Here is a 12,398-nt window from a genome sequence, read left to right as displayed (position 1 = left end):
CAAGATCACTTGGCATTGACAGGGTGGATTAAACTCACGGAGCAACAACGTTGGCTTCGCCCAGACACTAAACACAGACTGATTTTATGAGAACACTTAGACATCACACATCACTCTTGTTGGGAACATTCTGTCACTCTTCTCCTCGCCTCCTTTCTTTTCAGCGAGTTTCATCATTTCTTGCCACCGCCTTCTTTCTTTTCAGCGGGCTTTTACTATTTTTTCTTCCACGCCTTCTTTCTTTTCAGCGGGTTTTTCATATTTTCTGTTCCCAACACAAATCCACATCTATGTGACTCGGCATCTTTGCCTAAACCGTTCGATAAAGCTCATTCTGAGACTTGATACTACTCATCTGAACCTATATCCTTATCCTAGCCTACATCGAGTGCTAAGACCGACTCAAACAAAGGTGGCTTCATTTGGACTTGGTTAAAACCCGTAAGAAACCGACAAGATGACAACTTAGATGATGGGTGGATTGAATCCCTTATTCTGAAGGACTGCCTACGTATTCGCGTGGAGCGAAATCAAATCCGACGTAGTTCGATCATGGTGCATAAACATGGCATTTTGATTGTGTGTACACACTCGAAGGTTTCACCTAAGGTATCATGTCATATCCCATTCTAGCCTGTAAAGTACCGTTAAATCCCGTGTCTAGGGTTGGGTGTAAAAGGCTTGGATCTTTTGGGATGTGGAGCTTGGTAATAACAAGTTGGAATGGTTAACCATCATTCTGAAGGTTTGTTTTATGGTGCTAAGGCCAAGGGCTATGGCTGCTGATGTGGTTGGAATGGGTGTCTCGGGTTTGATGAACCACGAGTGCAAATTGGTTAAAAAATGATGTGGGTTCAAATTTCCATGTCTGGACCCTAAAGGCTAGGTATAACAACACAAGCGGAATGATTCTCAAAATTCCCGACTATCCCCTTGTAACTGTCTCAGGAAGGACTTAGGGGTAAAGAGGTTACTACTTAAGCTTCTGGGTTTCGCCCATTGAACTTCAACTATGGGTACTTGACTTGAATTTTGGCCTCCGTAACTTCGACATTCAACCAAAAAGCATTCCGCAATAACTTCAACATCTTTTTTCTTTTTTCTTTTTCTTTCATCTTTTTTTTCATTTTTCTTTTTTTTTCATTTTTTTTTTCATCTTTCCAATTTTTCTCTTTTTCTCATTCTTTTTCATTTTTTTCTCTCTTTGAAAATGATCTTCTATTCATTCTCTTAGTCATAAATGGATACACCTTGAAAACTGGGCTTCGCCAGCTAATTTGGGTTAGAACTAACAATTCCTTGTTAGAACGGGTTGATATCTTCTCTCTTCGAGATGGGATGATTTTGTTGGGGAAAAGGCTTGTCTTCCATCATCGATAGGGGAAACAAGGAGCTAGTCCGGGTTTGTCATAGAATCATCTAAAAGCTTGTCACAAACGTTGGTTCAGATGGAGGTTTTCTACCACCAGACATGGAATAGGTAAAGGAATCAAACACGGGATCCTAGTGTACCTTACATTTTGAAACAGGACATATTTCTACCCCAGGGATTCCTTTGAGTGTGTTGTGCGTTTTATCATGTTTCGGAATGATTGAGGATTGGAATCAAGACATATTTGGAAACGAACTGCAACTTTTATTGGAATGACACATGCTTAACAGACTCAAAGGAACGATTCATAGGACACACCCTAGGTCATCGTGGAACAATTTCTATGTCGTTTTAGATGCAACTAAACTAACTTTGTCAAAGTTGTAATTTAGCATGTGGGTTGATTAATCTAAACGACATACAAACAAAGCAAACAAGGCTTAAGGGGGAGTGGGGGAGCCGTTGGGATCTACCTATTACAAACCAGGCATTTCATGCCGACACAACAATAAGTAAATTACAACTCGATCTAAATACAATTGCTACAAACGACTCAAGACGCGACACAAAACACACGGCCAAACGGCCTTGAAAACCGTGCACATGGGGGGAGTGACTCACGGCCTACATGACACACGGCCGTGGGTCCCTCCTCGTATTGCGTGCCCTCACTTAATCCCATCGGATTAGACATTGGGCTATGCACCAAAGCATGTATTAGCATAAACCGGGCCATGTTGTTTTAAACAACATGCGGTTTACTACGCTCTTACAAGCATTGGGAACAACCGTCTAACCAAATAAAACCAAGGTTTTCAAAAAAGGTTTTGACTCAAAAAGGAGAACAAATTACAAATAGATTACAAAACGTGACTCAAAGAAACATAAATTAAATACAAGCGATAAAACGAATAAAGAACGAACGATGCAAAAACAAACGAAATAGGAAAGGCCAAACACACGGCCAATCACACGGCCAACCACGGCCCAACCAAAGCCAACCTAGTTCCTAAGTTAGATTTATTGATTAGATCGAATGATTGCGAAAAGGAATCGAAAACAAGTTAGAAAACGAGTTAAAAACGATGTTGATTGATTGTCGCGCAAGGGTGCATTCTACACGGCCTAAAGGGTCCAATTAGGTTAAATTCGCTAATTAATTTAACTCATCGAGTGTCAATAAGAAGGTGCTAATCACGCACTCTTATACTAGCGAGAAATTAGGTGAAAGAGATAGATGCATTCAATTATTTACGGAAATCGTCGATTGATTTTATAACTTACGTCGAAGCCACCTAAAGTGTCTAATTAGATTATTAAATTGATTTAAAGTCATCTAATTACGTCATAGGTTAACAATCAGAAGTTAAACTAACATGCAACGGGTCCTAAGGTCCATCGATTTGGCCGAAACAAGAAGAGGGTCGAAGCGAAGATCGAAGTTAGATAACTTGTTTTATTTATGCCCTACCTTGAACACGAGGATATGTAAATGAGACGGGGGTGTACGACCGACAGAAGGAGCGGTTTCTTTTCCCATCTCAAGTCAACGCGGGTGTTCATGGTGGTACTTTAACTCATACTCGGACTAACTAGTTTCGTAGTTAATTTAAAACAAACGATAATTAAAACGAAAAACAAACAAAAAAGACAATAAAAAAAGGCATAAAAAACGAAATAAAAAGAGAGAAGAGAAGGGGATTTGATGCACCCTCAACCTACATGTATCGTTGACACCGTCTTGGGTCGTAATCGATGGTAGATTTTATCTCGAGAGGCCGTCGTCGACGAAGTAACAAAGCAACACGCGTTTTGGAAAGTTTCTGGACAGCAGTTTTAAAACAGTGATATCTCCCTCGTTTCACGACGAAAATTCGATCCGAAAGATGTTTTGAAAACTAGAAAGAGAGGAGAACAAGGATCTTAAAGCAACCCCTGCTCGATTTGGGTTATTGGGCACGAAAAACGAGCACAAACAGAACTGGACAGACAAGAATAAACCGCGAAAACAGAGTGTTATTTCACTCTGTTTTTCGAGGGATTTCGTGTACTCTCAAGGGCAATTTGGCTCGTGATTCTTTATCTAATGTGTGTATGGATGTTGTATGGTTAATTAGGAACAAGAAACTCGAATTTTTATGGTGATTTGATGGAGGAACGAGATGATTTTCGAAGGAGGCACACAAACAGTTTCTGTTTGTGTGTCGGTTTTGTGTAGGGTTTTTGGAGGATGTTTAGGGTTTGTTTCTGAGGTTTAAAGCTTCTATGTGATGGTTGGATGTATGGAGAACTTAGAGGAATGAATGTATGGTGAAGGGGTGGTATTTATAAGGAGTTAAAGTAGGTTAAAAGAGAGGGAGAGGCAATCGGGCTCAATCCCGTATGGCTGCTGTCCAGCCGGTTTTGGGAGGGTTTGAGAGGGGTTTTCTTGGTGATTAAGCTAGGATAATATGGGTAGGATACCAGGGTATGGGTTAGGGTTAATGGGCACGGGTTTTGGTGGCGTTTGGAGCGGGTTTTGGGCTCGGGATTGAGCTGCCAAAACAGGGGCTGCATTGGTTTGGTGCGGGCTGTTGGGGTTGTTTGGGACGAGAATTTGGGCCATGGTTTGGGGGGTTCGAACAAGGGTGGATGGGTAGAGGCTTAGGTGGGTTAGTGTACTCGAGATTCGTGCCAATTCGCAAAAGAACCGGGCTCAAAAAACCGAGCTAAAATCGAGCTCAAAAACACACGATGCAAAACGAGTTCCTCGCTTTAAAAAAATCGATTTTTCAAATCAATTAACCCATTAAAATAAATGACTTTTCAAATCAAATATATTCATAAAATGATTTTTCAAATCAAATATTTATTTTATTTTCAATAAAATAAACTTAAGAAAATAAATTCAAAATAAGATAAATTAAATTGAAATCACCTTAAAAAAGACTATAATTTAAATATCATTTAAATTAATAAAATGAACTTACTAAAAAACATTAACTTAAATATCATTTAAATTAAAAAAAATACTTCATCGACGACGCCCATTCTACCTCGTAAAACGAGCTCCAAATAATGACAATGACAACTAAAGAATACATGTGTCCTATCATCATCGGGTGTTTGTCGGGTTCTCTATAAATTCCAATATCGACGGATACGGGTATCTACAGGGTCTAAAGCCTGTTTACCTCGAATATCATCATAAAGATCAGGCTGCACTATCAAATCTCCCATGGCATCCCCTCTCTGCATCATATGTATCCCAAACTTTCCTACCTCGTCTCTCAACCTCATCAAAGATAAACCTGTACACAAAGAATGTACACTCTTTCTGCTCAAGGCATCAACAACAACATTGCCTTTTCCTTCATGGTAGATAATATCCATGTCATAATCGCCAATTATCTTCATCCACCTCCTCTGTCTCATGTTCAACTCTTTTTGAGTGAAGATGTACTTGAGACTCTTGTGATCAGAAAATACCTTAAAGGTCGCCCCATAAAGGTAATGTCTCCAAATCTTGAGAGCAAGCACCACTGCACCCAACTCTAGATCGTGTGTAGGATAATTCTCCTCATAAGGCTTCAATTGCATAGAAGCATAGGTAATCACTTTACCGTTCTGCATCAACACACATCCCAGTCCATTCTTTGAGGCATCTGTATAAACCTCAAAGTTCTCACTCCCCTCAGGCAATGCTAAGATAGGAGCTGTGGTCAAACGCTCATTTGATGTTTGGAACGCCGTCTCACAACTCTCATCCCAACAAAACACGTTCTCTTTCCTCATCAACGTTGTCATAGGTCTAGCAATCTTGGAGATATCCTTCACGAAACGTCTGTAATATCCCGCTAAACCCAAGAAGCTCCTGATCTTAGCAACATTCTTTGGTGCTTCCCACTTGGTCACTGCCTCAATCTTTGCCAGATCCACAGCTACCCCATCCTTAGAGATCACATGCCCCATAAAAGCAACTCTCTCTAAGCAGAACTCACACTTGGACAACTTAGCATATAACTCGTGCTCCCTCAAGGTCTGCAACACAATCCTCAGATGCTCCTCATGTTCCTCCTTAGTCTTTGAATAGACTAAAATATCATCAATGAACACCACCAAAAACTTGTCCAAAAACTGACTGAAGATTATGTTCATCAAATCCATAAACACAGCCGGTGCATTAGATAACCCAAAAGGCATCACCACATACTCATACTAGCCATACCTCGACGTGAAAGCTGTCTTTGGTATGTCTACCTCCCTAATCTTCACCTGATGGTACCCCGACCTCAAATCAATCTTGGAAAAGACTACTGCACCACTCAACTGATCAAACAAGTCATCTATCCTTGGCAAAGGATACTTGTTCTTCACCGTCACTCGGTTCAGCTCCCTGTAATCTAAGCACAACCTCAAACTCCCATCTTTGTTTTTCACAAAAAGAACTGGTGCTCCCCACGGTGATACACTAGGTCTAATGTATCCTTTCTCTATCAGATAATCTAATTGCTTCCTGAGCTCCTCCAACTCCTTAAGATCCATCCAGTACGGTGCCTTAGAGATTGGCCCCGTCCCCGGTTTCAGCTCAACCGTGAAATCTATCTCCCTCTTCGGCGGGAACCCCGGAATCTCCTCTGGAAAGAAATCTGAAAACTCACCCACCAGTGGTATCTGATCAGCTGTCGGACTCTCTATCCGGTCAGCTCACACATGGCACAAGATCAACGGGCACCCCTTCCTCAGATAAGACTTCAAGGTCACAGCTGCAATCAACTTAACTTTGGGTTTGACCACAAACTCACGATAAGACACACTAACGACCTTAGGACCTCTCAAAGACACTTTCTTTTGATGACGGTCTATCTTAGCTTTGTACTTTCTTAACCAATCCATCCCGACTATCATCTCAAAACCGTCTAAAGGAAACTCTAGCAAGTCTATAGGTAGATCAACTTGCCCAACTATCATAAATACATCCCTATACAACCTCCCACACGATACAGACTCACCCGAACGTATAAAAACTTTCTCACTTACAGACTCGTATACCCTCAGACCCAACCGTTTGACATGACTCGAAGATACAAACGACTGAGACGCCCCCAAATCAAACATAACAAAGGTATGAATACCGTTAACAAGAAAGGTACCAGCGATAACATGTGCGTCGTCCTCAGCTGCTTTCTTTTCCATCATATACAGCTTTCCACTGGTCTTCTGTCCACCTCCCTGGACAGTACTGGCTGAAGTAGCCTACTTAGCACCCGACCCCTGATTGTTGTTGTTCGTAGCTGGTTTCTGATAAGAATTACCGCCATTGCGGTTACCTCCACCCTGGTTGCTCTGACCTCCCCGGTTGTTCCATGACCCAGCTGGTTTGTTGCTCGCATAACTCTGTGTCGGAGTCTGAAAATAGCTCCCCTGAGCCAATCTCTGAAAAGCTCCCGGCACACTCGTACACTCATTTCTCTTGTGGCCTACACCGCCACAACCAAAGTAGGTCATCCCCCAACTACCACTACCGCTCCCACGGCCACGCCCAAAGGAAGCCCCAGCACTGAACCCCGAGCCAGAAGAAAACGCTCTAGTTTGATTGTGGTTGCCTTTCTTGTAATTAGATTGGCCACCACCCTCACTCTCCTCCTTTCATTTCTCACCTCCTCTCTCCCAGGCCATCTCCACCAACCTCTCAGCTCTCCCAGCCCTCTCATAAGCTTCCTTAACATCGGTAAGGATTTCCACGGGTAACTTTTCCATAATCCTGGGGGTCAACCCCTTCTCAAACCTCAGCGCTAGGTTCTCATCACTCAAACCCATGTCCTCAGCATACCTAGACTTCTCATTGAACTGCCGGTAATACTCAGCTACCGACATATCAGATGTCATCCTGAACCCATCAAACTCCTCCCTCAGCTTACTCCTCACATGCTCAGGTACAAACTCTCTCCTCATAGCCCTCCGGAACTCTTCCCAAGGTATAACAGGCAGACCCTGCTTCGCATACATCTCCCTAGCACCCACCTTCACCTTATCCCACCACTCACCAGCCGCTTCCCTTAAGTAGAATGCAACTTGTTCTACTTTCATCTCATCAGGACAATGCACTAACTCCAGAATGTTCTCCATCTCACGGTGCCAATTGTCTAAAAGCATCGGCTCTCCTGTTCCCTTATACTCTTTCGGGTTAAACCTCGCTATGTATAGACTGATCTTTGAGTGATCAACCTCTTTATCTTTCCCCACTCTCTTTAGGGTCTCGGTAAGAGCATCTTGATGCTCCAACATCTTAACGATATCCTCTGTGGTCATGTTTTCAGCTCTCACATACAGGGCGGATTTCTTTGGTGGCATCTTGACACTATAAAAGAAAAGGGTAGACATAAACATACATAATACAACCCAAAACACGAATACAGCCTGCACAGACCCACTCGATCGAGTGCCAAAACGCACTCGATCGAGCTGAGGCTACTCGATCGAGTTCCCCACGTACTCAATCGAGTACCCCGACTCCAGACCCAAAACAGACCTTCTGATCTCTATCCTACTCGATCGAGCTGACATGCCACTCGATCGAGCGACTCCTACTCGATCGAGTGCCCCCATGTACTCGATCGAGTACCTAAAAACACGGTTCTGATCATAAATACGTCAAATACCCACTCGATCGAGTCAGACCCACTCGATCGAGTACCTCACCTACTCGATCGAGTGCCCCCCACTCGATCGAGTCATGCTGACTCGTACACACTACCCGCATGTTATCTCATATAACCCAACGTACTATGCAACCTGCATAATCTCAACATTATCATATAACTACGCATGCAATTCTACACAATTCCTCATATAATCATCATAATAATCTACTTCATGTTATCAAGTGCCACATTATAAACAATTAACATGCCCCTCTATTCAATTCAGCATATAAACACACCCCCCACCAACTTATCATATCACAATTTTAACCTCCACCCCCAACATCCAACAATTCACAACATATATCGTTACATTCACATACAAACTAACAGACACTACATACGACCTTGACATATACCCCCCATGTGGCCGGTTCAAAATTGTAGGGCGATTTCGCGACTTTAGGACGTCTCCCAAGCCTTTCCATTAGCTCCTACAACCTTTACCCCGGGTTCATTTTAATTAACTCCCTATGTTCATTAGATTCATTAGTTACAGGTTTCAGGATCGTCGCTCTGATACCACTTTGTGACACGCCCATACTCCAAGTGCCTTACCAGAACCACTCAGCTATAAAGATGTCACCATCTCGGTTTCCCGAGGCAATGATAATCAAAAGACAATGAAGAAACAACATTTAAATAGCATAATGTTTAAGTGAGTAAATACAATCCAAAACAAACTGCCAAAATATGAATTACATGATCTCAAAACAGCTGTCTAAAAATTATCCAAACTACAGCGGAAGACTCTATCATCTGATGGCGACACATCCCAGCTATTCCTTGTATCTCGACTCATACCTGCTCAACAACTTCTCACAATCCCCGAATGGATCACCACAGTTTTTAAAACAATTAAACGGGGCCAGTACTAATCACACAATTTACATAACTCAACAAAACAACACACAACACAGCTCAATCATCACAGATATACTCCGAACTCCATCACCAACTCCACAATACTGACTACACACTAAAGTGTGTAGCCCTGCCAGAGTACCCATCGCAACAAGTTACTCATCGCCGCCAGTGGGGGACCGCAGCCGTTCCCACTTAAGCCCCGCTCATCTCCGTCGAGCGATAAACCCAAATTCATTAATGTGCACATCCCTTCTGTGGCGGGTTCCACAGAAGGCGAATAATGGGCGTGAAACCACTCCCGCAAGTGACTCCACTCAGCCAGGGACGCACCCCGAAGAACACAAACAGATACAATCAATCACAACTACTAATCAGCAAGCAAACCCAACAACCGTCACAATACTCGTACGATAATATTCAACAATCACAATTCACAACCAACACATCATGTGACTAATACTGAGTAGGGAAACCCTACCTGGAATGCAATACAATCAGACGATCTCAACAGCTGTTATCAAAACTCCTCTTCTACGAATCCTCCTCATAACATATGATCATACAATTAATAACAATCATAAAAGACAACAAAACCCCCAAACCCCCAAAATAGGGTTTAAACAAACTTAATAAAATACTATAAAATCGGTTCGTAGATCTTACCCTCGACGCAAGGATCACAAGAATGTAAAGGATGATGAATTCCGACCTCTCAAGCTCCGGGATTTGTCAATAATGCGAAAGATGCAAAGTACTTAGGTTGAAATCTCTTTTGAAGTAATTAGGTTTGATAAAAGTGTAGTGTTTATGATGGAAAGCTTTATATACCTATTCGCATTATTAACAAAACCCGACAAAACATTACCCGTAAACCGAGCTACTCGATCGAGCAACTAACGTACTCGATCGAGTGCCGCTTAGTTGATCGAGTGCCCAGGCTACTCGATCGAGTACCCTACAGGCAGAACACTGTTTTAAAATTCAAAACACCCTTACTCGACAGAGTAAGGCCCTCTCGATAGAGTACCCAGAGGCTCATAAAACTGTAGTATTACAGAGGCAAGAGACGGTTCCGCTTTGAACAGGTGTGAGTAGGGGATGACGGGAGTGAGGATGCGGTAAGGAGGGGCTTTGTGCTTGGGGGTGTGACATTGTGACGACGTTAGAGGAGAGTGCTTCTCAGCTTCAGGCGTGGAAAAGAGTGAATATTGGGAAAATTGTTAAGGCCATTGCCACTAAGAGGCGACAGATCGAGCGTCTAAATGAAGGGGACCGGACTGTCGAGGAGGTTACGAGGAGGAGGAAGTTGGTGAGGGAGGTGGCTGATCTTATTCGACAGGAGGAACAATTTTGGAGGCAACGTTCGAGGGCTTTGTGGCTAAAGGAGAGGGATCGTAACACGGGTTATTTTCATAGACAAACTGGACAGCGGAGGGCAAAAAACTATATTAGCAAGCTTGTGGATGATGAGGGTATTATTCGGTCCGGGGCTGAGGTTGTGTCTCGGGTTGCTACGTCTTATTTTAGGGAGCTATTTCGGGCCACACCTGAGAGAGATTTTGGTGATGTTTTTAATGGGTTGGAAGGGCGTGTGAGTGAAAGTATGAATGAGGTTCTTCGGCAGGAATATAGGGAGGAGGAAGTAGTGGAGGCTTTGAACCAAATACACCCGCTTAAGGCGCCTGGTCCGGATGGTATGAATGGGCTCTTCTATCAGACTTACTGGCATATTGTTGGGCTGCTCGTGTTGCGTACAGTGCTGGGAATTTTGAACGGTTCTCCTATGCCGAGTGAGATCAATCATACTCATATTGTCCTAATTCCGAAGAAGAAAGCACCCGATAAAATTCGTGATTTTCGGCCTATTAGTTTATGCAATGTAGTGTATAAATTGGTGTCAAAAGTGCTAGCTAATCGCCTCAAACAATTCTTATCTGACATTGTGTCGGACAATCAGAGTGCCTTTACGCCGGGGAGAATGATAACGGATAATGTTCTTATAGCTTTTGAATTATTTCACTATATGAATAACTCGAGGAGTGGGGATGGGCATATGGCACTCAAACTCGATATGGCAAAGGCATATGACCGGGTCGAATGGGATTTTCTTGAGGGTGTGCTTCGCATTATGGGGTTCGAGGAGCGGTGGATAAATAGGGTCATGACTTGTGTCTCCACGGTGTCTTTGGCGGTACTGATTAATGGCAATGTGAAGGAGGTTTTCAGTCCTGAGCGAGGTTTGAGACAAGGTGACCCCGTATTTATTCATTCTTTGTGCGGAGGTGTTGTCAAATCTTTTGCGAAGAGCGGTAGAGCATAATTCGCTTCATGGTTTAAGGATCGCGAGTCAGGCGCCTTCTATTTCCCACTTATTTTTTGCAAATGATAGTATCTTTTTCGTGAAAGCAAGTGAGGAGGATGCGGATATGGTGAGCTCTATTCTTCGGAAATACGAATATACCTCAGGGCAATTAGTTAATTTGGAGAAGACAACGGTCTCATTTAGCCGTGGGGTTTCTCAGGCTCGCAGAGAAGCGGTTGCAGGACGGTTGAGAGTGGGAATTGTGGTGGAGCAGGAGAGGTATTTAGGGCTGCCCACGGTTGTGGAGCGATCGAAGAAGCCGATAACTGACATTGTGCGGAAGAAGCTCAATAATAGATTACAAGGGTGGCGTGGGAAAATATTATCGAGGGCTGGTAGGGAGGTTCGTATAAAGGTTGTTGCCAATTCACTCCCTACCTATGTGATGAGTGTGTTCAAACTTCCGCTAGCTTTTGTGATGAGCTGAGGTCGATGGTGTCAAGGTTTTGGTGGGGAAATGATGATGATAAGAGGAAGATTTCGTGGGTCTCGTGGAAGCGTATGTGTCTGCCAAAGAGTATGGGGGGATGGGGTTTCGGGATTTCACTTGTTCTAATCAAGCTCTTCTTGGGAAGCAGGCATGGAGGCTACTTACCATGCCGGAATGTCTATGGACACAACTTATGCGAGGTAAATACTATAATGGTGCTTCGTTCCTTAACGCGGAGTTGGGACACAACCCAAGTTATGCTTGGCGTGGTATTGTGGGAGCTCGAGAGGTGGTAATGCAGGGCCTTCGAAGGCACATTGGAGACGGCATGGGAACATACATTTGGCGAGACGCATGGATTCCTAGAACCTACACAAGGAGGGTGGTATCACCGTGTTTTGGGGATGGGACTGTCGTGAAGGTGGCGGATTTAATGACGGCTGATGGGCGTGAATGGGATGAGCAGAAATTTGACACCTACCTGCTGCCTTTCGAAAGAGATCGAGTGCGCAATATACGTCTAAGTCGCGAAAGGAGGGAGTACTCATGGTTCTGGAACTGGGAAAGGGGTGGCGAGTATACAGTTAAATCTGCCTATCGCCTTATTACGAGGAATGAGCAGGTTGAGTCGGAGCCGTCGAATTGGGAGCGGAGCAAGTGGCTGTGGAACAATTTGTGGAAAGT

At 43.5% G+C, this 12,398-nt stretch overlaps 1 protein-coding gene across 1 annotated transcript in view; it reads left to right on the top strand.

The window, feature by feature from the left end:
• The window catches only part of LOC141641666 (uncharacterized), a 29,337-nt gene extending 17,626 nt beyond the window's left edge, over nt 1-11,711 (top strand). The window contains exons 3-4 of the mRNA XM_074450321.1: nt 10,089-11,159; nt 11,329-11,711. Of these exons, the coding sequence (XP_074306422.1) occupies nt 10,089-11,159; nt 11,329-11,711 (1,454 nt within the window). The remainder of the gene's footprint in view (nt 1-10,088; nt 11,160-11,328) is intronic.
• Nucleotides 11,712-12,398: the final 687 nt, after the last annotated feature.

The sequence above is a fragment of the Silene latifolia genome, chromosome 2 (genome assembly GCF_048544455.1).
Source record: "Silene latifolia isolate original U9 population chromosome 2, ASM4854445v1, whole genome shotgun sequence".
In the NCBI taxonomy this organism is placed as follows: domain Eukaryota; kingdom Viridiplantae; phylum Streptophyta; class Magnoliopsida; order Caryophyllales; family Caryophyllaceae; genus Silene; species Silene latifolia.
The sequence above is the reverse complement of the archived record's forward strand: the minus strand, read 5'-3'. Positions and strand labels throughout refer to the sequence as shown.